The 26,573-nt window shown below is 38.0% G+C and overlaps 1 protein-coding gene across 11 annotated transcripts; it reads left to right on the forward strand.

Moving 5' to 3' along the window:
• The first annotated feature begins 1,191 nt into the window (after positions 1-1,191).
• On the forward strand, positions 1,192-26,573 carry LOC110050078 (substance-K receptor-like). Of its 11 annotated transcripts, none has more exons than XM_089292312.1 (6): positions 1,192-1,461; positions 7,364-7,428; positions 13,578-13,671; positions 20,751-20,898; positions 23,698-23,755; positions 24,668-26,573. In XM_089292312.1, exons 5-6 carry the CDS (start codon positions 23,722-23,724, stop codon positions 25,927-25,929), a joined length of 1,296 nt encoding a protein of 431 aa, XP_089148438.1. In that variant the 5' UTR covers positions 1,192-1,461; positions 7,364-7,428; positions 13,578-13,671; positions 20,751-20,898; positions 23,698-23,721; the 3' UTR covers positions 25,930-26,573. The 11 variants fall into 11 exon arrangements, with proteins under 11 accessions (XP_089148438.1, XP_089148452.1, XP_089148446.1 ...); XM_089292320.1 differs by lacking the exon at positions 1,192-1,461 and adding an exon at positions 4,127-4,661; XM_089292324.1 differs by lacking the exon at positions 1,192-1,461 and adding an exon at positions 4,672-4,903.

Here is a 26,573-nt window from a genome sequence, read left to right on the forward strand (position 1 = left end):
CTGGATGCTCAAATTCCAGCTCAACTCGGCGAAGTTTTCATTCTGTACTTGAGTGTCTGGGTGTACTTGTTGTTTAAAATTCAAGTTACTTCCGGTGGAAATTCAGGGCTCAAAGGAGATAACAACTATTAAGAAAGCTCTTCATCCTTTATAGTGACATTTCAGCTTTACATCAGCACGTATTGAATAGGAATTCGAAGAGATATAGAGGAGTCAGAAGAGGATGAAGAGGAAGGATTAAGAAGACGAAAAGAAAAGAGGCAGGAACTTCGCAGGAACACTGCGACTGGATAGGCGTAATACCATAAGTAAGTCAGTCATTTCTTTGATCTGCTAAAACTAATAGCTGACAAATGCAACATCACTTAAGCCAAAAAAAATCTCAATGAAATGGTTGATAAGCCGCTAATTGTACCACACACCAGATGGGATGGAAGGGAGGGGGGGGGGGGGGGGGGGTTAGAGTTTCTTATATATACAGGTAGGCTGGCTACATAGCATGTGCGTATGTGTGGTGGCAAATGGCAAAGTCATGCATGGTTCTACAACACATTTTAACTGATTTATCGGTATTTATCGGTATTTTTGCATCATAGCTTTAAGTGACGCAAGACAATTCTCTTTTCTTACATACCTGCAATTATCCGGAAACTGATAATACTCCATCAATCTTATTTTACACTAATAATTTCTCCACCGCACGGGGTTGTTATCGCGTTTAACGGCTTAAAATTTTGATGACCGGATGTTTAAAACATGTTCCTGTTTTAACAGCAGCAAAGATATCTGTGACGTCAAAGATAGTTGTTAGCGTGCCGAGCAGAGATCTCTTGGCTGGTGAAGACGCCCCTTTACATTGTCGATGATTACTTTTTTTGTAACTCATGCAAAACGAGATTAAAAGTCATTGCGAATTAGCGCACTTTTCTTAATGGCCACTGTGATTGACAAGCATTTTACATTTGGGCTGGGTTTTGTTTGTTTTGTTGTATTTGATTAAAAGCACTTACAAGCACCTGTAATTTACCTGAAATAACAGCTATCTTTAACAACCACGTACTTATAAGACTCAGTGTTAACGATCTCCGACCAATCAGTATTGCGTTAAATTCAATGTAAAAGCTGGCCTATCGTGTAATAACAAATTTCGTGACATACTTGACATTTCGTGCAAAAACCAATTTTTAACTTGACCCAGTTTAAGCGACACTAACAGTCTCCGCATGACAGATTCCAGGACAAACGTAGTTTATTTGAACGTCTTCATTGCTTTCAAAGGAATCAACGTGTTCGTCTTTCCTTGCCATAAAGAGCTCCCGCTGAAGCGGTTAATACAGGGACCGTATCTACGTAAGTTAGCTACTGAACACGAATCTGCATAAGCTGTAAGCCCAAGAAGACAGAGAAGACAGAAAGCTCAAAGCTGTCCTCAGTTAACTGTGGCAGCCTGAATTATAAACGGTGAGTTAATGGTAATTACTTGTAGAATAGTAATTTTGAATGGACACCAGCAAATCTCACCCAGTATTTCCCTCGAAGCAATTCAAAATGTAGCTTGCTGCCAGTGAGGGATAAAGTAGGATGGATTCCAGAAGGAAATACGCCAGTTAACAGCGCTCGATTGGAGTTTGAGGTCATTTTTTACAGAGCGTAAACAAGATTAGATATCACACGCCAACAAAACTACTTCCATCGGAGTTTACCTTTATTGCCTGCAGTAATGTATATGCCTTTATCGCGATTTTTCATAAAGTATTCAGTGTTGTTTAATGAAAGAAATGCAAACTAATTTGACAATTCAGTTCACTTCTTCTTAAAAAATCCAAAATGGGCGCACAGGTTTGAAGAACAGGTTGTTTGAAAGAATTCAAAAGCTTACGAGAACCAATGCTGTAGGCGAGGGTGTAGGTATATTAAGTTCTTTCGAATTGCCCAAAACTTACTCGAGTGGTTGTCATAACAGTTTGCGCCCGTTTCCTTTTTGTCTTATAAACTAAAGCCAACAACATGAAATGATACGTCAAAACTGTCACACGAAACCAATCAAAGCTCGCATTATATGATTAAAATTTTGTCAAAACAATGGCACATGCCAATTTTCGTGAAGAGGGAATTCAAAACGCCGACTTATTATACTTTTTGTCTCACCTTCAAGTGAGTTAAGGCAGCTGACGCGTTATATTTTCTTGGCTTTCTTGGCTCACTCTCTAGCTAGGCGGAGGATTCAAGCTCAAGCAAGGCCAATGTATTACTTTGTTGTCTCACTTTAAAGAGGAATTCGAAAGTACAACCTCCTGTGTGAACATTTTCCAACCCAAACTATTTAATTAAGTTACAGCGGGAGCCATAATCGGGGACGGAGACCGTAAGCGCGCGCCATTTCTAGTATTGGGGTTGTCCCCATGATATGGGACAATAATTCTATTTTTAGAACAAATTGCGCCATCGCCTGCGGCACACGCGCGTACATGCTGCGAGGATTTTTGTGGATGTCGCGCGGGGGAAATGGCGTCCGAAATTCCCGAAATGTTTCATGTTTTTAGCCCACAACTCAACGCGTTTACGTCTGTTGGAATTTTTCTTAAGTATTTTCGTCGTAAGCTGCTCCAGTTTGAGTGAAGTAAGACAGTGTCGAATTTAGGTATGTTCCGCGTTAAGCTTATATATATCGCTGACCAAGTTGTGTTCCGACGGATGCTTCTTTTTTCATGAGCTGTACATTACTCCACTTTAAATTTCACATATGTCGAAGATTAACAGCTTTTCCATTACACAGCAAAAAACTAGCTGGATATATTTTGATATAGCAGAGCTTCAGGACATCATAGTTTCCTAGCTCCTCTTGCCACACGCTTGCGAGGAATTTAATTGCCAGTCTATCGCGACTGAAAAGTAAAACAAAATAATTGCTAGTTTGGTCAGTTTGAGGTTCGCCTGAATTGTAAGCAACGCTTGATGTTTCATCAAGGCCCAAAAACGTTACCTCCGTAGATACTGCTCAGTTTTATTCGCGTAAAAATCCAGTAAATTCTCTGTTGTCGATGAATGAGAGCGCCCGTCGATGTGTGTTTTGTACAGTCAGTAAACATGACAAATTGCACTTCCGCCGCACTTTCGTGTGAAAGCGTACATCGAACTCAAACAATAACTCTATAGTTTTTAAATATGTTTAAGATTGATAAATGTTTGAGAACGTATTAAAAGCTAAGCTGAAAATATGTGAATAAAGCAGAAATAATCAGCAAAGTTACGATGACACTTTCTTTAATCAACTTCGAATAACGATTTCGATTTTTGTTGATCGAGTTATCAAAACTCCTTGTCTATTTTCATTTTCGCAGTGTAAAACTTCACTATGCTTATGTTGCCTTTTTTGCGTTCGTGAAATTTGTTGCAGCATCTCAACACAAAAGATAACTAAAGAAATCTTTGTCAAGATTTGTTGACAATTGAAAACACCGACTCGGACTTGAAAGTGCACGAGCTGCACTATGCAAATGATCTAATTGTACGCGTCAGACTTTCCTTTCAAAAACTTTTGCAAACTCACCAAACAAGCAGAAACAATAAGAAACCATCAAAACAGGTTTTGGTTATGATTAACCATTGTCTGAGAAACTCACGAATTAACTCGATACCCTGAGTAGAGAGTTTTCTTGCTATACTCGTAAGTCAGAACAAACGCAAAAACATACGCGTAAGCGTACAACTAGCGCGAGCAGATCTTATTATTCATTCCCAGCGCGAGATTGAAGTCTTGTTTTCGACCCTGAAAAACCCACCTTTTCCATTAGCTCAGAGCATAAAACTACATATAAGCGCCCTCGTTCGTATTCCCTGCCTTATTCCCTGCCATCGCTGTGAAAAATATGCAAGATAATCTCTCAAGGTGTCTCAACTCTCACCATTTGATCACGCAACGCGACGACATCCCCGCGAGAGCCCCCGACATGTGCGTGGATCCGCGCGGATATATGACGTCAGGATGGCGCAATTTGTTCTAAAAATAGAAAAATTGTCCCATATCATAGGCGCACGCGGATCCCAAGGCTTACGGTCTCCGTCCCCGATTATGGCTCCTAGTTACAGACGACACGTACGCTTCATATATATCGCGAACGTTGATTGCGTGACGATTTTTTTTTTAATCAAAGCAATAACACATGGCAACTTTCTAGCAAGGAGGAATTCGAAACGCCGACTTATTGCTTTTTTTGTCTCACCCCCAGTGAGTTAAGGCAGCCGACGCATTACTTTTTCTTGTCTTTCTTGGCTCACTCTCTAGCTAGGCGGAGGATTCAGGCTTAATTAAAGGCCAGTGCATTACTTTCTTGTCTGACTTTCAAGTGAGATTTGACTTGTACTTTCGAATTCCTTGCTTACAAGTTCCTGTGTGAACGTAAACTGTCACATCCTCCAACCCAAACTATATATAGCGCGCGCGTTGATTACCAGTTTTGTGCGTTGATTGTATGACGACATGTACATTTTTTATCAAAACAATGACACATGCCAACCTTCTAGGAGGAATTCGAAAGGCCAACTTTCGCTCAAGTGAGTTAAGGCCGCTGACGTATTACTTTTTCTTGGCTCACTCCCGAGCTAGGCGGAAGATTCAAGCCCAATTTAAGGCCAGCACATTACTTTCGTGCCTCACTCAAGTAAGTTTTAACTTGTACTTTCGTATTCCTTGTTTTAAAAAACAGAGAATTCGAAAGTACAAGTTCCTTTGTGGATTTCTGGTAGAACTTAATTAAGTTTGACGTATCTGCTACTCATAACAGGTCAAATAACGTCTGAGATCATTACTTTCTAAGAGCCGTTACTTTCAGGAACTACGAAATTTTCTCGCTAGTTTCGATAGCGAGGGGAGGGGGCGCTATTTAACTTTGGAAGCTTCAAGGTATAGTATTTATCTTAGACGTATTACCAGCTAAGTGCGTAAGATTGTCACCATTATCCCCTTAAGTTGGGGAAAAAACTGGCTTTAGTCGCTCTTGAACAGGAAGGGAACTAGATACACCACCTTTGGCGAAGCTCGCGAGATTTTCCATGTATATTTGTCTATTAAGAATCGACTCGTGTTGTAATGTAATGGACACATCAGAGAGGTCATATGATAGTCGCGACAACAGCTGCATGCACTGTCTGTCGGTGGCAATAATCCCGGTGGACCGACAATAGATTATCTTGCATGTAAAAGTACACCTCAATATATCTGATCTGTTCTAGATTATGTTATGTGCGTTATTAAAATGCCATTTAATCTGCAATAAAATGACACTCAAAGACATGCCCACGCTCTGTAGAATGTATATAATGTCATTTCAATTGAGGTGCATTGTATGAGTACAGCTTTTTTGCGAGGTTAATTTAAGGGTAGTACGACACAGATGAAATGTCACCAATTTGCGAAATTTCCCATTGAGATTGAGACTTTGGACCGCTAGACGCACATTTCACAGGCAAGTAGTTTGATATTTGATGAAAGATTACAACTACGTTTATTTAACAATCGACATTCACAGTACAGTGTTCGTGTAGTTGTTCAACGATAGGAAAACTAGAATTGCATAGTGCCATGATTAATGATTTATGTACAGAGATGCAAAAATCACTGTTTTGCCGATCAAGGCTCGTTTTAGTTTGCATCCAAAAGGGTGCCTGAGATATCGGAACTCGCAGAGTTTGCACATAAATTCTTTTTATTATTTCCTATGTTAATAACCGTAAAGCGGCTTCAGGGCAAGCGTTAAATGAGCTCAGTCACAGTATTTTGAGTTATTTTGGCCACGTACAAATTGACCTTTCAATTGAAGAAAACCTGAAAATAACAGTTTACTAAGATAGCAATACACCAAAGAGATAATAATAAACCATAGAGGAACAAGGATGGTTAAGGATTGTTAAGAGACTAATAGTTGCGTGACCGTGACATGTTGTGTTACCCGAGTTACCAGTTGACATGTAATACGAGATTTTGTATTTTGAGCCTTTTGTTTTGTTCTGTCGTATTATCGAGATCGTGTTGTAAGAAAGTATTCGCATACCGTCATCGCGAGGAGAATAAACGTACAAGTTGGACCCGTTTCAGTTACTTCGTTGTTTGTTTTGTTATATTACGATTGGTACCGTCAACCGATTATAATAAGGATGGAGAAGATTAATTCGGATTACAAACGATCAAACTTGAGAAATTTAGGCTAAATTTTTCAAGATTCACAAACCATGACGCAGCTTCTTTAAGGAGTTACAGTAGACTCCTCACTACGTTCCAGGCTCTTTCCGTAAAAATTGATGTTTTACGGCTCAGTCCAAAACCTCCGTGCTTAGTAGGTTTACATAGCTGGAATTTGAAAATATTTAGCTCTTTTATTCCCAGAGTTAAATGAAGCCCTGCATGATTTTTAAGGGTGCGTTTCTTTAAGAAAATCCAAGATTGGATTCTTAAATCCGAAAACGGCCTTCTTTTCTAAACAGATTAATCCGAGCTAGGTCTCTCGGATGATGGTGCGTCAAAGGAACCGCAGAATCCACTCTGGGCAAGGATTCTTCGGTTCCTTTGATGCACCATGATCCGAGTGATCTTGGATTGATCTGTTTAGTAAAGAAACGCAAAATCCGTTTTCTGATTTAAGAATCCAATCTTAGTTTTTCTTAAAGAAACGTATCCTAAGTTTGTGGTTGAAACAAGAGTGTGCAACCATTCTAATGAAATCTTGTAAACAGACAATTTCATCGGTTGTCGCTGTTTATTTTGAATGTACTTTTTTTTTGTAAGAATATAATTAATAAGAATATCGAGGCTGAAATTTGCGAAATTATATATGAGAATACTTCAAGAATAAACCCGAGGCAAAGATTTTAAAAAGACTTTAATTTTGTTTGCTGAAAATTATGTAAATACAATACAATTATATGTTTTAGCTAGACCTTATAAAAATTCTTCCTTTCCCTAAACGACGAAACTAGCCTAGAAAAAGAAAAAAACGCAAACTCGGCAAGTCGTATGTTCGATGCTAATAACATTTCTGCAGGAAGTTATCAGTTGTGTAATATCAGGGTTTATTGCCTGCAAAATTACTTTAACGCCATCAAAGTCACGATAGAACAGAAAATTTGACGTTTTGTCGGCATAGTCCAATATACTTTTAACTAAGCTAAGAATATTCACATGATTTTCAGCCTAACATCGGCAGAAAATTCTAAATTGAATATTCAGCACTAGCTGGAAAAAAACCCGATATTCGTATCCTGGGAAACTTGGAAATAGAGCAGCATTTGGACGTTTCGGGTTAACGTACGGGCGAACTTTCATTAATAGTTAATGTTTCATCGAACAAATCATTTCTTCTCTCCGTAGACTTTATTGCACATTCAACCGGAATAACGATCACTTAAACGACAGACGCCCACGTCAGACACCAGGTAACTAACAAGTGAATTTACATCCTGTTTATACCGACATCTTTAGTTTTCACTTAGAAAAATTAAGCAAAGTCGAATCCAACGTAAAATTCAATTTGATTTAATACACCATTTCGGCTGGCCACTGCCCGAACCTTCTTCAGGTTTGGAGAAAATGTCCGCCTCTTCACTTTAACATTATGATAAAATGGCATGACATGAACGTGGCCCTACCGTATTTAGGCAGTGATTACTGATGATTTAGCCGTACTACCTTAGAATCTTTCTTCAAATTGTTAAGTCGGCCGAGATCTGCAGTAGTGGTCAAACATAAATCTGATTATGAATTACAACTAAGAAATTGAAAAAGTTTTCATCAGTGCTCCTGATCAGCACTGAAATATCCTAATGTGATGTTATCAAGTTATTTATCGTTCCTAATGAATCTGGAATGCCGGGGAATGTACTCAGGCTAAAGTAATTTTAAGTGCTGAATGTACCTCCGGTTGCCGCGAATGATTTTGTTTAGTCAAATAAATATACTATATTAAAAAATTGTAATCTTAACAGATCTATAAGAGATGGAGCATGTGATGATAAGCGTCCAACACAACGATGACACAAGCCAGATTTGAATCTCGTTAACCGATGATCTGATTCACTCAGCAGGATCTCGTTACATCTGTAAGGCTCCATCCAAACTACGCCTGAGAAATTTGAAAACGCGGCTGTATTTCTACGGGTACGCCGTAACGGAGCTTTTAGAACGACGCTCTTCAAACCGGAGAAATTTGAAAACGCCGGCTTTTCGTTTTCGTGTGGACAGACAACATTTTGAAAACGGAGCTTTTCGAAAACGATGGGAGCACGACAATCATTTGATTTCCCTAACCGAGTTCTCCTCAACTAACAAATCCAAAATAACCGGTGATTGTTGCGTTTTCAAATTCCTCCTACGTAGTGTGGACGGGGCCTAAATCTGTAACAGCCACTCTCCTCTTGGACTTCTTAATTTCAATTCTGTAATTGTATTTTAGGGAATGCATCTAAACCATTTTTTTAAATTCTGGATCATTGGATAATGCAATTCGAGAGTTTTCATTGGCTTAGCAATCATGAGTTATGAGCCATTATACGTACGCGTGATTTTTGGGGCCTCTTTTATTTTTATTTTAGTTTCGTTTTCAATATTTCGGGGAAGTGGGGGGGGGGGGGGGGGGACGTTCTCAATAAAACAATTATTCTACTCGAGTTTGTTGGACACGAGCTGATTATAGCCCACGCGCTCGTGGAATAATTGTTAAATAGCCTCCAGAGTCCTTTATTTGTCCGTCAAAATATTTCATTGAAAGTACCTAATTCACAAATAAAGGACTTGCCTAATAAGACAACTTTAACCAGACTGAATACAAGATTAACAAGAATGTTGTTGGAAAATTAGTAGACATTTTCATAAAAGATATATAAGCCTAAGTTTTAAATATGCTGTGGGAGCGGAATATATCGCTATGAATTGAAAGGACTCTAAGCATCCACGGAAACACCCACGTTCGACTCGCATGTAATTTCCACAGCTAAAGTTTCAGTTTCTCGTTCTCCTTATAATCCATTCGTGTGTTGCCGTAGTCTAAAATTCATACGCTACAACCGGGTTCTTTCTTGAAGGTCTGTTTTGGAAGGTGAAAGCCTTCCTTGGTGCATGGTATTCTTAATCAAAGGACGTTTGAGCACGTATAGTCTGATTTGTGGCACCAAGCTGTTCGATCTGTTTCGGGATGCTATTCGCTTTTGTCATCAGTCCAGTTTCTAACATAAGCATCTACATCGAAACATGTGGTTAATTCCTTCCGTTTTGCTGAAAATACAGCAGCTTACCAACAGTACGATTGGTACATTGGGCAATTTATTTTACTCGAATGGAGCAGCTGCCTCGGATCTCTGTCTTTTATATTTACCGCTACACAATTATTATTTTAAAAAATTAAGAAAAAGATGCGTCAATGGTATAGCCCAAGACACGATACACGAAGCTAACAACTTGGTTTAGTCTCAACAGGCAACCATTTGGTTCTACGATGTTCGTTCCTAAAGTACATGTGTTTTGTGTGCAGTTACTATTTAATGAACATTTTGCAACATGGTCAGATTTTCAGAACTATTTCATTTATTTCGATTACTTTAGCTTTTCATATGCGGATGATAACTAATTTCTACAAACAGAAATCAATAATTTGTAATCGTATAAATTGTGTTTTCTTTAATTTCCATAAACATTTAAAAATGTGCACTGCATAAGTATTCACAAACTCAGTGACGATTAAATTAACTACCGCGGAGGAACGAAAATAGAGAGCGCGAAGGTAACGCCGTTTGTCTCGTATGCTGGTTGAAATACGCATCATAAATCTGTAGTTCCTAAGCAGAACAAAAGATGAGGCCAAGCTGATCATGAAACGTAGAATCAATTTTAAAAATCTGTAATAATCGTAAGCTTAAAAAGGACTTCCGTCAAATTCATAAGATGATTGAAGAAGCCCTAGCCAAAGCCATAGCCGAAAAACACAGCACATACATACAAAGGTAGGAGGTTGGCTTAGTTGAAATTTTTACTAGAAGGAAACTTTTTGGCCATAGTTGTAATCAATTTGGCTTTACAGACATGGTATATAGGTTGACGTGCAAAATATTTCTTGAAATCTGTTATTAGACAAATTGCTACTTTGCGAAGCAATACCCGGACTTTTTCAATTTAGTAGGTGGGAGCTCTGAGCAAACAAGAAGTTTGATTTTAAATGACACGTTTTTCCACTGCGGATTTAAATTGCCTTTACTATGTTTTCCGAGTATTCTTGCTCACAAATTTGAGCGTCTGATCTATTCGGACTAATAAATTAAGTGCTTAGTTTGATTTTCACTATTTTTATAACAGAAACTTCGAATTGACCACATTTCTCAGTAAACTGATCTATGAGAAACCTGAACCACTCGGTGAAAAACAAATTCGAAGTCCATCACGCGAAACGAAGGTCGTGAATTGATTCGTAGGTTATTTGTGGAAACACTGAACGTTTCTATTTATTTGTTTTGTCGAATAAATTCAGTATGATATATTACTAAATATCTTAAACACGATTTTTTTTAACAGATAAGCCCGAAAATTGCCATGACAAAGGTGACATTTATATAACACTGAGCGTTTATGTGAGAATTCTGATTTTACAAAAACATGATCATTCCTGAAAATGCATTTTTTTGGGGGGTGAAACAAGCCATTAGTTTCTATTAAGCTAAACAGCCCTTTCTTTCCGGTCAAATTGGACAATTTTACAATTTCGACGAGTTTTGTTCGTAACCTAATTTTTTTTTAATAAAATAGCACTTTACGTTATTCATGAGATGTGCACTGTTGCATAATTAAATCACCTTCTGCAAGAAATAAATTTATACCAGAACCAAAGCTATAATTTTGAGTGAATTAGTGATCAACATCTATGAAAGCATGCAAATTAGACAGCCTTAGCAACTACTTTGCTGCCATCCGTTGTTATGCATATGTATTTGAACCTGTCGTAACCACATAGGCGCGCACGCTTAGTACTGTCCGTGGTGAGAATCCCATTGACATTGTTTTTTTTTATGAGCTTGGTAAAGGGATCTTTGCCTCGATTGATAATTCGCGTCGTAAACTTCCATTACTTGTGTGCATTTAGCTAAAATGTGAAAACTTGTCAATGGTAAATACTCAAGAAGAGAATAATGCACCTTCAGTATGTAAACACTATATGAAAGATTTCATTAGCTAAATGACCAGCTCAGGTTCATATTTACCGCCCTCATTGATTTTTGCCGCTTATAGCTACCACTGCCCCGAAATACACGCACAAAAAAAAAACAACAACAACACCAAAAAATTCGCAAGAAAGCCGGTTTGATTTTTTGTCACTAAATGCATAATTGATTATTATAAGTTCTAAAGATGTGATCACTAAATTGATTGTGGGGAATCGTTTAAATGCAAAAAAGTAAAATTAAGTCATTTTATATACCCGTCTTATCATTGCAATGCCGATTGTCGTTTAAGGCTCTGGATTCTATCACTTGAATGTATTAAAAAAACACACAGACACATTTAACGAGAAGGTTTAAAAAAAGCGTCTCTGTACTGGTGTGAGATTTCTTCGGATGTCAACAACTAAAATAAACATCGCTAAGCTCTTATGTTCTCTTTTTCCATCTTTTTTTCTTTTTGTTCCTGACTAATTATAACTTTTTTTATTTGGTAGTAAGGCCTTCAAAAATTCTTGTTTAGGATATATATATATACCTGCACAAAATCTTGCATGCAATGGAAACACAAGACACAAGATATTTTCACGACTTGACACAATTTGTACGCATGCGCACAGCCAATTTTTAGCTGTGCAGCCCAGCTGAATAATCCTGCTTGTTAAAACCAGTCAGTGCGGATGTTTTGGTAAATCTCTAGATCCCTTGAGGAATCAATCGAAATCATGTCGTACTAACTACGACAAAATCCTTTAGCAGAAGTACATTCTCAGTTATGAGTTCAAGCAAAATTCAACATATTAAATTTCAGTAGAGCCGCTTATATGACTCCAATTTCCTTTTGGCAATTTCCAATCATTTCCATTAGGACAAGGCTGTCAGGGTTCCATTCTGGCTGAACAAAAACTTTGCCTTATAAAAGCGTGAAATAACACAAAACGACGTGAACGTTTAGTAATGTTTTCCCTATATGTTTCCGTAACCAAGAAACGTCCCTTCTTTGTCCATCCAAGCTGTCTTCGGTTACCTCTCCAAAAGCAAGTCAAAGTACAAAAAAATTTATGTGATAATGTAGAAGCAATAATGTGTGAAAGAAAAACTGTTGGCTTGTAAAACATCCTTGTCGATAATATAGCCTTTGCGTGTCAACATTTTGTTATACCTGCCACGCCATAACTTGTTCGTTTAGTAGTTACGTTTTATTAATGTTGGTGACGTAAATCACTGACACTATAGGGATGGAATAAAGGCTAGATTGTTAATATATAAAACGGTCGTGAGCGAGCACAAAATTCTGATGTTTCTCGTTTGAAAGTCAAATCATGGCAACGTTTACAGCATTGATTGATCGTGACTAACATTAGAAGGCGTAAAAGGCAATAACATTTCCAAATAATATCACACTGAAAAGGGTGAGTTGATCGCAAACATCCTGTGTTGAAATATTATTCAATGAATATTGAAGAAGGCTTTCCGTTTGTCAAAGTAGTTAGTTTGACAAATACTCTGTTTGAATGCATTAAGGTACTTTACGAATGACGATTGATATTTGGCGATTACGACGAGTTCAATCCTTACTAAATTCATGTGACTTGTTCCAAACATTTCGCCTTGGTCATTTATGCCATATTTAATTTCAAGTGTAATTCCAAGATTGTGAGGCGAAACCGAAGCAAAGGGGATTTATGTTTTGTGCTACCACGCATGTATTCTGAAAAACTGGAAGGGAAATACGATTAAGACGCACAAAAAAGCCTTTTATACTTCAAAAGCCGACATTAAGCCCTTTAACTTGTTTTTGGCAAATTGGTATTTCGTACCTGATTATTTGCTTTATTTGTCAAGTCAAGCCAAAATAAGCAAAAATTAATAAATCTTCCGGAGGATCTTTCCCTTGCTAATGACAGCAAATGACCTTGTGTCGTGCGGGCTAAAACGTAAAGTGGCTAAGTACAAATAAAATCACTGCCTCTAGAATGCATTCAAATGTGGCTGTCAACTATTATACAATTTTTAATCTGTTTCTTACGAAATTGTTGTCTCGTATGGCCAAGAAGGTTCAGAAAATATCCGGCACGTTTGAATTAATGAAACACATTCTGTTGAGCTCCTAAGGCTGAGGAAGTATAAGTAAGAAGAAAGATTCACGCAAATTTTTCTACCAGCTCATGAGTAAATTTATGACAAGCTAAAATTATGTAAAAAAGGATGTCCTTCAGCGTAACTAACTAAACCGACTGTTCTATTTCTTATTCTTCTTCAGCTGTCATTTTTAGGCCATTTGGTAATTAGGAAAAAAAAGCTTTAGACATTTTATTTCAAAATTTTGTGTAATAAAATTTGCATATACTTAAAATTAAACTTTATCCTTTATCTCTTTCCAGGCGACACAATTAAATTTCATCTCGTGGCTTTTTTCTGAGGAGTGGCTCAGTGTGTGGTGAATTGTGTGAGGACAAAAATCCAATAACGAAAGAGGTAGGACACTTTTTGTATTAAATCAATGTAAAACCAGCTTGCAAGGAATATCAAGTACAGTAAATTACTTAAATTGGTATTAAATTTTCCATGGTCTCGATCTAACAGCAAAAAATCTAGTCTTGTACGAGTTTTTTAAAGGATAACAATGATGTTATGATTTCGGTAAGAGTTCCATTTCTTGAATGTCCATGTTTGATCGTATTGTTTGTCTTTTTTTCCATTGATTGTGATGCATGAATGGATACTAACCTGTTCCAAAAAGGCGTGCGTAATTTTGATTTCCTTTTAGAAATGAATCAGTTTTGATAAACATCACATCATTGTTGAATTTTTTCTACCAGTTCGGGTTGTGGCAGATAATCGCTGAAAGTGATCGTCACCTTTAATTTTTGTCTTTTACTTTCGCCCTTGTTTAGAACTATCATTGTTTTTCATCCAAAATATTTCTAAAATGGCAGGTATACAAGGCTAAAAACTAGAAAAGAAAAATTACTATAAAGCCGAACGTTTTCCACTTATTCCCATCATCAGGCGCATTAAAGATTTGAAAAGATTTAAAATAAACAAGGTCTGAATGTCTTCCTTTCCGAATTTGCACTTTGTTTAAGATCGCTACATTCTTTCGTGAAAGCGTATTTAATAAGTAGACATCGAAAAAAAAAAATGGTACAGGTTTTTTCTGATTACTTTGACGGGTAAAGTATTTTGTGGGTGAATTTTAATTAATTTTCCTTCAACGAGGATTTTTGCCAACACTGTTGATTTTCAGCACTTTTAGCATTCATACAAAATAACAAAATAACCTAAAATTGTAAATAACTGGTTTAACTTAAACATGGCTAACAACACGATTTGGTTCTCTACTGTCACTGTTTATTTCCTGTTTCTAATTTCTTGCGAGGTTAATTTTTTGTTTTTTTTGTCTATAGTCATTAATAGAAGGCACGGAAAGTCGGAATTTGCCAATCACTTTCAGGATTAAATAAGTTCAAAGAAAAATACGAAGAGAATTCAATCGCTTCCATGTCTGAAAGCACCAAGGAGCACGCAAAGGAAAGTCTTATGCAAATGACCAGGGCGCAACAGACCAACCGGCTAGTCGTGCGACTCTCATGGTTTCAGGCTGAACAAGCGAGCATTCGATCACATTTGTTATCGCTGGAAAAAAACATTTGATCATCCTTGAAAGGGCACTTACCACAATTCAAAAGTGTGATAATTATCGGGAAATTAAAGTGATTTGAAGCCAGAGAACTCCGCCAATAGAAGCATTAAAAAGAGAACAGAAAGTAAACGACAACGAAAAGTTGACAAAAGATGTTCTCGACTATGTTTTTAAATTTTAAGAAGTGACACTTTGAAAGAAAAGATTTGGGTGGTCGCTAGAAATAGAAATTCTTGAATACCGGGCGGTGTCGTTTCTTAACCAGACTGGCACTCACTCAAGTCAGGAATGAAAATTTTCTCGTTATAGGCGCCAAAAAGATTTCATCGTAGATGAACATAGCTTTGGGCGATCTTTTATTGAATTACCAATGTTAAAGCATGCTAAGCTTAACATGAGGACGTACACAAGGCTACATATTTCTTGGTCAAAATAGAGATTTTATTTCTCACGTTGATGGACAGGACTGCATCTTAAAGAATACTCACGGTGTAAACTATAGATTAGACACAGTCAAACTGACACAAAGCGATTCAAATTGTTTCTAGCCCCAGTCTAGGTTTTCAACCTATTGCCAACTTCCAAAAATCAGACTATAGATATCTTGCAACTTTAATTTTTATTTGGAACATTTGTGCTAAAAATGCATTCAAGTCGCTCAGTCTCGGCCATTAATAAGTGTCAAGAAGGAATATAGGATGATTGTGACTCGCCATGAATAATTAAAGTCTTGCATTATACTGTAAAAATCAAAAGCTATCAAACTCATCGCCTTCAGTTGCTCAATTGAGATACTTGAGATGCGTCATGCGTTCATCAGCCGGTTTACTTCTCAGTTGTCAACTTAAGGTCAATTAACAACAACAACAACAACAACAACAACAACAACAACAACAACCATTTATTTGTACTCACAATTTATAAAATAATTACAGTAAACATTAAATTAGTATAGAGTACTGCCTGCCCAAAATAACCATAAGGGCTAAAAAGAATGGGCAGAAAATTAATTGAAACGCTGCTATGATATTAGGTGATTTTTGCTCAATGTAGAAAATGTTCTTCAAACCAAAGAAACTGTCATAAAGGCAGTAGTTTAACCTGTTGAAACGAAGAGACACGAATGGTTAAGATTAGAAGGGATTGAGATGGATAAAGAAAGGCGAATTGGAAGAAAATAAAGTACACTACTATTTGTGACGCAGCCCTATTAAATAAAGCTACCGCTATGTCGCTATGTTCTAAATTTACAACAGGCATAATTTTTATCAATTGCCTTGTTTACGCCAACGCGCACGTCGTCTTATGGTTGAAGTGGAACTCTTAGCTTATTGGCGCGCGCCGCCTCTTTGGGAATTCTCTGAGCACTTAACTGTCCCGTGAAATAATTGCTTTTAATTTGTTATGCACGGCGGTACGCTTGTGCATCTATTAGCCTTTTGTTTTCAAAGCGAAGCCACAGAAAACACAGGTGACTTCGGGCAACTGTTTTATCGAATTCGCACGTAACAACCGAAACTCCAACCAATGAGTGAATATGTCACATTTATGGTGGTTGACGTAAATGTCCAGATTTCAATTTAGATTTCTTCTGACTGGCATCATAAACTTGTGATCAGTGAATCAGGCGAAACCAATTGGAGTGAACAGAAACTCGCTCCGTAGCAGAGCTTGAACGAAGTAAGGTAAGGTCAGTATTTATTTCCTCGCAATCTTCTACAAATTGTTTCCACTTAAAAAAGCCGTTATATTGTTTATACAGTATATTGTTCATTCGGTTATTACTCAGTAATTTAGTATTACTGACAATCTTTCTATGTAAACGTTATATTGGGTTACGAACAGAGTAGCAGAGAGGAAAACTTTTAGTCGATCGTCGACTGCGAGAATTAATATGTAACTCTCTTTTCTTTCGTAAATTTGATTCATTCCAAACAGACTTCCTCTGACATAAGTGATCTGTAGATATATTTTCATCTCCTTATGAAAAAAGATAGAGGCCTTTTTCATTTAATTTATCCTTCATCTGTATTAGCATTCTGTTAAAAACCGATTATACGTTTTAGCCAGATCGAGGAAAATATAGTTCTCCTAGAAGTCTGATGAAATTTGCATTGAACTCCCTTAAAGCTCTTTCTGTAACTAAGACACGTTTTACCAATTGTTCATGCACTTTGCAAGCTAAGGGATTTATTTTACATTTTAAATCGCTGCATTATCGGTGCAAGCAGATTCAAAGACAGAATGCCAAATCTCGTTCTCCAAACAAAAGACATAGTCGTTTTTGTTATATCACATTTCCAAGCTCAATTAAAGTTGAACGCAAATCAATAGGGCTTAATGAATACAAAATAACAACTGTAAAGGGCTTCCGCCGTGATTTTACAAACAGGGATAGGCTTTGATTATAGTTATTCTGCCTTAGGTTATGTCTTTGGGCAATTAAAAAATATTTTCAAGCCTAATAAACAATTGGAAAGCGCAACATAGCTTTAGTTCGTAAAACAGTCGATCATTTCGCACTCGCGATAAAAAACGTTTATCGATAAAATCTTGCCGCATAACCTTGCTAGAAATGAAATGCTATAACGTGATTCGGTGATATGATATTAATTTCACGTTTGTTCCGGCTCCCATTAGGGGCTCGAAGAAACAGTCAAAATAAATGAAATTATACTTATGACTGTTAATAAACAAGGAGTTTTTGTTTCTCCTTCTGTTTCTTTGTACCTGTAGGCCCAGTAAAATACTTCGTCTCGGTCTATCCGACCAATATTCATAAGTTTATAAGCCCACGGCAATACCGAATCACGTATGAATGTCGTCTTAAGTAGATTCAAGTCACGTTATGTAAACCTTTCCAAGCAATTATATTTATCAGTAGGGTAACAAGCAGACTGGTGACTAGTGCAAATCTGACTATGTCTTGACCTATGTTTCTGATTTCTGCCAAAAAAGATATTTTACAGTCAAATGTACTTTCAATTCCCAGGAATCATACCGTAATCATTTCTTATCTCGGTTTTTTATTTGTGAAAATGTCGTTGAAATGAGATAATTGTTAAATTTCTCTCTCTCCTTTCATATTACTTAATAAAGGCTACCAGCTATAAATGCTCTTAACTGTATTTAGCCAAGTAGGGGGCGGAAGGGACTTTAAGTACCTGCGGTGATTACAATCTTTTCTCTCTTAAACAGCTTTCAAGCATTGTGATCGTCAAACCTTGAATGAATTTGCCTAAAATATTTCACATGACGTAACGTTTCTATGGAAACCATGTTTCAAAAGTGGGTGCTTTTCAGAAATTTATTGATTTTTAAACCCTCAGTCTAGTACGAATCTGGATTTTATGACGATTTTATTCTGTATTCTCTTTTCATCTTTTCATATCTGGTATCCTTATTCATTTGTTTTTACTGTGTAAACGAGCTATTTTGATTTATTTGAAAACGTTTTGAAATCCAAGCAGTGGAGGACATTTTGAAATATGTGATGTCATTTGTCGTAATCTGACGTCATGGTTGACACCTGATTATCACTAAAAAATGAAAGTTTGGACGCTTCACGTAAGTTTGATTACTAATGAGTTCACAATTCTTTGAGATACATGCATGGATATGAGGAGGCACAAAAAAGAGTCCTTACCTCCCGCTCAGCGAAAGAAAAAACGACCCAGAATAAATAAGATTGATCAAATTCAGGTTCAAAGTCTGTAACGCAAATCATCGAGAAGAGTTAACTCAACTCTTAGCACCAAATATTGATCTAAGTTGAGGCTATTGGACACGAGCACAGGCAGGGCCCATTGTCTTTTGTTCCTTGGCCAAACACGGACCTAACTGTCAGAGTGCCCCAAAACCAGCATAAATTGGCACCGGCAAAAGGCTGGGGTCGCCAGACCTGACGAAATTCTGGGGGAGACGAGCTTTGCACTACGTGTACTATGTAGAAATTAACCTACTGTAGTCGCTTGATGTAACAACAACCACAACAAAAACAACAACGGAAACGAAACAAAAAAAAAAAAAAAAAAAAGAAACAGGATTTTACTCCGGCAGTGTAGGTGGTTCAAGTAGGACGCTATTTTACCTTACCTAATTACCATTCCAGTTCTATATTACAGAATACTTCCGACTGAGACGTCTTTACAACATAGCTTACACAAAAAAGTAATCTTAAAGTATCTCTTGTGAAAGGTTTATTTACGAGTTGGGGCGGTAGTAGTTGGATGATTATTGAAGCCAAAAACCACAGTGGAAACGGCAAATTAGTCAGTCGGTAAAGCAATGGCTTTATTTAACAAATTCGACTAGGTCTGCACCTGCGTTACATATACAAACCAGAACGTTTTTTGCAGGTCATCCCGGCACGCAACAACATTAAATAGCTGATTTGATATTGCACTGAGCTACATTTGCGTCAGAACGTGAACCACAACGGCTGAGGAACTACACAGTGCGTTTACAGTAATCAGTTCTAAGATAACTGACACCATGCAGTGACCAAAAAAATTAACAGATATGAATTAGGAGATTCTTAAAGAAGATATAAAAGTGTTATATTTTACCAACTCTGTCATCAGCGCTGTAGTTAACTTTGTACTTATCCACTGTGATCTGCTAGTAATGGCTGGAGAGCGTGCAAAGCACCAAAAAGTACGTAATTGATGAAAAAGCTTGTTATGTGGAAGCGTTAATATAACTTTACTATTTCCAGCGACTATTTCTTTTAGTACATTTGCGATTTTGTGGTAAAACCCTTATTAAATTCTTGCTAAATTTAGGATAGTGCTTATAAATTTCAGCCTGGCGATGTCGCTAAAATTTCTAAGAATCAAAGAAATCGCATAATTAATGGTCGCTTAATTTTGCAATAGCCGAAAAGCCGCTAAATTTAGTCGCCAATCCTCCGTACTAAGGACGTGATTGCCTTAAAGTTTTTTTTTGACTGCTTTTCTTCCCGTTCTATACTTATGTTGTTTGGAAAATGTGAAGATGTCACTGACATGCACTTGTAAAACGTCCAACTTTAACTTTAATCACGGTAATCAAAATCGCGAAGCTCCTCTCCGTGTTTATCTGTTTAAAATCGTCAGTTTTTAGGTCATCTCTAGCTGCTCTACTGTCACTTTGGTAAAAACAAGGCTCGATAAATTCAACAATGGCGTAGCAGCGTCCAGCAAAAGAATTAAGCTATGGCTGATTCGTGATATTTTTAGTAAACAATCAGCGCAAAACTGTGTTTATCACACGTACAAAAGATAGAGACAATGAAATAAAAAGTTGTATTTATATAAGGCAGATGTGACAATTGAAATTATCGCTAAAGCTCTCTATGTTCTGCTTTAAAAACGCGGCTTTACATTATTTCAAACTTGCCTATTGGTTCATTAAACATCTCTTGGCTTAACTTCGATGGCGCCAATTGAAAAGATATGTTGAATTTTCACCTTTTTTACGAGTTACAAGGCGATTTGCGTCAAAAAACCCAATTAAAGACCATCTCTGGCAAACTAAATATGATCGGAATTGTTCCGTTTAGTTTCAAAAACCTTTCTTTTATAAATTAAACACCGGACACGATATTGCAACCTGGTGACAGCTGTTGGCCATATCTGTTTACTTTTTATCTGTAATTTTGTACATATTCATCACGTTAAAAGCAATAAAACGTCCAAAACTCAGCAACAAAGTACCCGTCGACATCCAGCGGTGCTTTCAACAGAATAGCGTATTTTTCTGCGGCTCTTTTTGAACGCTAAGTTAGTACTTGATGAAACGTTTCCATTTCCATTCCTAAATTTCTCCATTTGCAACATTTTGTCTTAGTTTGAATACTTGGTCACATGTCTGCCAATGTCAATTTACCGCTAATGTAACGACATCACGTATTGTGTTATCTTGTTTCCAGATTTGTTAGTCCGCGTGAAACAAATCACGGTACATCGGGGTGATAAGCGCACCGCACTCGGTTCGGATATTAAACACTCGTCGAAGACCGGATTGTGAAAAATCAGTTTCAGAAGATTCAACGCTCAAGAAGACTAAACCGCGACTAGGTAAGTGCTATAGAAGCAAAGGTTCCGTAATAAATACGTTTAAAACTGTCTTGGGGGTTAGTAGAGGTTGAATTAGTCATTTATTCATATTTCCGCTCTCAGAAAAAAAAAGAGATATAAAAAGAGTACAACTCCGATTCCATGCAGCAGCGTCTGCATTTTAAACCTGGGTCGCTCTGGTTTTCAAGTGACACGCAGCTAGGCAGTTAGGAAAGCAGGAGGAAATTTGCCCTTCTTTATTTGGCTCGGGGGCATCAACCACCAGTACATTATTGCGTGTATACGGCGACTCCGATTAACATTATTTGCCGACGAGAAATGTTCCGTGATCGAAGAGGCGGTAATAAACTCAAAATGAAGCAAATATTACGTTATTCCTTTTTCGACCAGGTTTCGTTGTTCTTTGTTATCAAACAAACTGCTTTTTGTGCTGCAACAGATATTTTAAGATTGCTAGGAGATAAATGCCATTAGAGTAATATATCAACTAACGTAGTGGCGCCAGAGAGAGATCCATTAGTACATACGGACAAATAAATCTGTTCAATACTTACTAAAAACGTCCCGTTTTTAATTTCTCTCAAATTGTCTAGCACTGACCCTTTCGCAAACGTGACTTTCGTTCAAACAAAATATCCCTGTCAACCTCTGAAAAAGTGCCGTCTTCCGCTTCATGTGAGCGATGTTTTTAGCGGCGTCGGGGTTCAGTGAAGATTTTTTTTATTTTGGCACGGAAAAACAGGCTCGAAATAGCAGTAATTCTAACCGAATAATCTTCCTTCACTTTTGACAGACTTCTCAAAAACACGATTCTCGCGTCTTCAGAGAAAACAATGAAATTTAAACATAGTTCCTACGAATTCAGAACAATGTACACGGTATGATTTTCTACTAGATAATTTAATCCGTTTTAATGCTCGTTATTTTTGTTACCCAATTTTAGTTATGATGTTTTTCAGGGTTTTATTGTGCAACAGTCGAACAGGAAGACAACAATCTAAGAGTTAAATTGCTCGTGATTTTTCCTTGTTTGCACTGCTGATGGTTAAATTTATTTGTTTACCAATTGCTTCTCTTGCTCTTGTCTTCTCGTGACCATTCCATATTACCCGTCTTTAGCCAGTAAACTATCTACTTCTTAGGTTATTTATTGGCTTACCTTCAATTTTTCCTTTCGTTTATTTTTCTGTTCGGGTTCATGAAGCCTTAAGTTAAGTTATCACAGACAAATTGTAAGTTAGTTACAGCTAAGCAATATAAACATTTCAGGAATTGCGTTTTCACGTTTAATCACACTGAACAGAAGCGGGTGTTTGTTCAAAGCTATCGCAAGGGTTTATCTGTAAACAAAACCCCATTAAGGCCAACCTCTCTTTATCCTATGCTACACATTGTGTCAAACCACGACTCTAGCTGCTTGAGGAGCGTTGATCGACTAGCGATTCTTTATTTCATGGCAAAAAAAAAAAAAAAAAAAAAAACATAACAACAACAGCAGGCGAGTAGAACAAAAAACAATCTTCAAAAAGTGGATAGTTCAGTTCTTCATCGCCAAAATTCTTAACTTGACACATTCATATTTCTAGCCAGCGGTTTGGAAAAAAAAATAGCTGACTTCTTACAGGTAACTAGTTCTTTTCGCGTCTCAGTGGAGAACACCCGATGAAATTATATTGATTCCTAGTCTGATTGATTTCAAGCGCTTTTTACTTGCCACAAGTATCCAGTATAAATCACATTTTCATCATTTCATGATTTTGTTTTACTGCGCTTCGCAATCGGTTTAACGTTTTGGGCCACTTTCTCAATCAAGTTAGGTAGCGTCTAGATTAAGCCGCAGGAATTTGAAAACGAAGCATTCTTTCTACCGTTAGGCCGACTGTCCAAACTAGTCGGTCACGAAAACAGAGCTTTCAAAAAATGCTTTTGAACGAAAAGTAATTTGAAAACGCCGGCTTCTCATTTTCGCGTGGACGGAAAGTATTTTGAAAACGGAGCTTTTCGGAAACGATGACGTCACGATAATCATGATATTTCCCTGACCGTGGTTTTCCTCAAAACACAAATTCAAAATGGCCGGTCATTGTTGCGTTTTTGAAATTTCTCCGGCGTAGTGTGGACGGAAAACAATTGATACATTTTCAGAGTGAAACCTTTTTCAAATTCCTCGGCGTAGTGTGCACGTGGTCTAAAACCAAAATCGATCGCAACTCGCTCGCACGCGTCTTCCCGCGCTTTGCGTCGGTTACATGTGTTTGTCTCGAGCTTTGATTGGTTCACGATTGTCTGTATCCTTTGTGATTGCCTAGAATGAATGCTTTGGTTTTGATTATACGACACTCAATTGAATACCTTATGAAGCCACAGCACAGAATACTTATGAAGCCACAGCACGAGTTTTTGTATTGCTTTTAGATATATGGTCACGGCTTTCGCCAGAATAACAGCAACAAGAATTTGAGGTACATGTTGCATGGAGTCGTAAATCACAAGAGATTAACTTGCGCCAAAGAGAAAAATCGCGATAAACAATATGGGCTAACCCCTAGTATAGTGAGGCAAAATATCTTGTTCCTCGTTAAATTAACCCTAGAATTCTCGAAAGTTAAGTCAGTTAGAGGAGGCCAAAACAACTTTAGATCTGTTCTTACTTTAGTTAGGTACAAAGAAAAAGACGTTTCGGTTGGACCTGAGGGTTTTAACTGCCACTGGTACGGCAGGCACAGATGCCGTATGTAAGACTAAAGTTGATCACAGCCCAGTAACCTTCTATTTACTTTTTCTTTTTCTTTTTCACAGAGGACCTGAAAACGTACAATAAAAATGTTCAACAATTCCAATGGAACAGTGGCAAATGGTAAGGATAATGTACTTCAGGCTTGAGCTTTTGCTGTTTAAGGTATCGATACCAGGCTCCTGTCAATCTCCTTGTCAGAGTTCACTATCCTTCTGGTTGGCACCAAGATTCGGAGCCTCTGTGCGAGCCAGCACTAGAACAGCGGTTGCTCTCGCTGCGTATGTTCAGAACCACTCATGCGCACAATACTTTCGGCGCAAGGATTTTCTGATTCCGCTTTTTGTTTTCGCCCAGAGGGCAGGGTGTTCAGTCACCGCTGACCGTCATGTAACGCGCGAACTCTGGGAAGGAGTTTGGGTCCCTGTAATCCACTTCATCAAAACAGCTCTGTGCTCGTACATTAGCTGCTTCTAGATCCATGTTGCCCTACGAACAGCCGAGAAAAATTGATACAAATAGTGAATTTGAAGGAGATACAAACCGGCATTGGCTCCTAGCTTAGATCATTAAGTGTTTTGCATACCTCCCAACTCAAAAAATAGAAAACAAAACCACGGAACAAAATGATTTGCTTGACGCCAGCTGACAAACAAATTTGCGTCGTTTCAAAGTGCACGATCTGATCACGTGCGAGACGAAAGTTTAAGTTGTTGTTTTCCTAAAGAGTTTTGTTTCCCCTTGGGAATTAGCGAGTTTTGACCCGCGACACGCGACATGTTCTCCTCCAATCGGAAAACGTATCTGAGTTGCGAGGTATAGCAAAACTGCTTAAAGCCCTGTTGACCTCAAGATCAATACAGAAAACTCGCTATTATTGTTCTTGCAAAGGGCAGTTTAGGTCGACTTCTTAATACTAAAATGTGAACAGTTTTATGATTTTTTAATTATTTGCAAGAACTGTTGATGGGCAGGCTGTCAATGAACCCTTCATATTAAAGATGAAACAATATACTTTTTTGATTTCTTTCTCAGCAACAAACTCCACTGTTGCTCCACCGTCACAGTCCTTTATTCCTGTGAGTATCAAGATCGGCATGACGACAGCATATGTAGTGATTTTTATTATTGCTCTATTCGGCAATACCTTTGGCTTGTTCGTGGTGTTGAAGAAGTCCTCTCGATCTACCAGCGTCACGAATCTGTTCATCGCGAACATGGCCGTTGCAGATCTCCTTTTAACTTTCACAGTTATGCCGTTCCAAGTGAGCTTCTACTACCGTGGAACCGCCTGGATTGGAGGAATACTGGGTGACATAACATGCAAGGCTTTATTTTACCTCATCCCAGTTTCAATAGCGGCGACTGTTTTAACAATGATGCTCATTTCATTCGATAGGTTTTATGCGATATTCTATCCTTTAAGAGAAAAGATCTTCCGAAAGCCGAAAATCTTGTCATGCACCATCTGGATCCTGTCTTTTGTGTTGATGTTGCCATATCCTATGTTGTTTCAAGTTCGGTTTAATTCAGATCTAAACGTGGATCAATGTATACAAGTTTGGCCCTGGGAAGATCCAAACGATACAACCCATGCGGAAACTTATCGCGTCCTCAAGATCTTCCACAGCACCGTTTTCGTTCTACTTTACGCACTGCCACTTTCTATAACTATTGTCATCTACTTCTTAATTTGCCGGAAACTATGGCTTCGGAAAATCCCTGGAAACCTAACAGATGGTAATCGCGCCGCGGCTGAAAAATCGAAACGCAAAGTTGTGCGACTGCTGGTCGTCATTGTCGTGATATTTGCATTGTGTTGGTTCCCGAACTATGTCAATCACTACTTTTGGTTCGTACGACCTGATCTATATCTAAAGGGCATGTTACCCCTTGAAGTGGAATTCTTCAACATCTGGATAGGACATGCAAACAGCGCAATAAACCCATGTGTCTATATCCTGCTTAATGCTAAGTTTCGCAAGGAACTTGTCGTGATGCTTGCTTGTTGCCCTTGTCTTCGGGATTACAGCGAAAAGTTGTCTCGTTTCTTGTCCTCAAACAATGACTGCAATGATAACAGTTTTACAACAGGCGGCACCATGTGGAAAATGATGTCTTTTGGTCGAGTTACAGCGTACACCTTACCGTGTAGCCCCACGGGAAATGAAAGAGGACGCACGAATCTCTCTCTGTCGTGGATGAGTGTCAGAGAAAATGGTCCGAAGGAGGAAAAACAGAGTGATAATGCAACGTTTACCACCGCTGACACGGGAGCAGAAACACCCTCAGCTTAGTGACGCGTCGCGCGTTCACCCTTTAACTGCAAGGATAGTTGTTTCTGCGCATTACAGAACAGTTTCCGTCATGCTTTTCAAGAGATAGAGAGGCGTGGCACAGATTTCAAAAAGCTGAGTAGTCGATTCGACAATTGGTTCATGTTTTCACTTCCAACTTGGAACACTATTCCGGAATGGCCCATGCATGACAACTGGTTGATACACAGTGTACTCCTCTTTCCGCCTTTTGAACCTTACTAACCGCTACAGTTTCAATAGGCCAACATTTACGTACTGTATAGGTTTCCTGTCTTAGAAACATCCAGAAAATAGACGTTTGGACATTTGAGTAGTCGGACACATGATCAGAAACGAATTCTGTAGACCATGAACGGAGGATACTCGAGTAAAATATCGAGCCGAGAGATACTATCAGTACATATAAATTATGTATCATCGGAAAATATGTATACGAATCATTCTGTCACATTTCAAAGAACTGTACTGTAGGCAATAAGGTAAGAAATTATTCTAGCCCTGTCCACATATCTCGCGTATAGCCTGCCTCAAAGGGAACAAAGTTTTTGGCAGACTGCATACCCTTTGAGTTTAATTGTCGTAGTTTTCATAATTGCAATCGGAGTACAGTTGGACTCCGCTAA

This window comes from Orbicella faveolata, unplaced genomic scaffold (assembly GCF_042242905.1).
Source record: "Orbicella faveolata isolate gen_17 unplaced genomic scaffold, um_ofav_v1 contig_1, whole genome shotgun sequence".
In the NCBI taxonomy this organism is placed as follows: Eukaryota; Metazoa; Cnidaria; class Anthozoa; order Scleractinia; family Merulinidae; genus Orbicella; species Orbicella faveolata.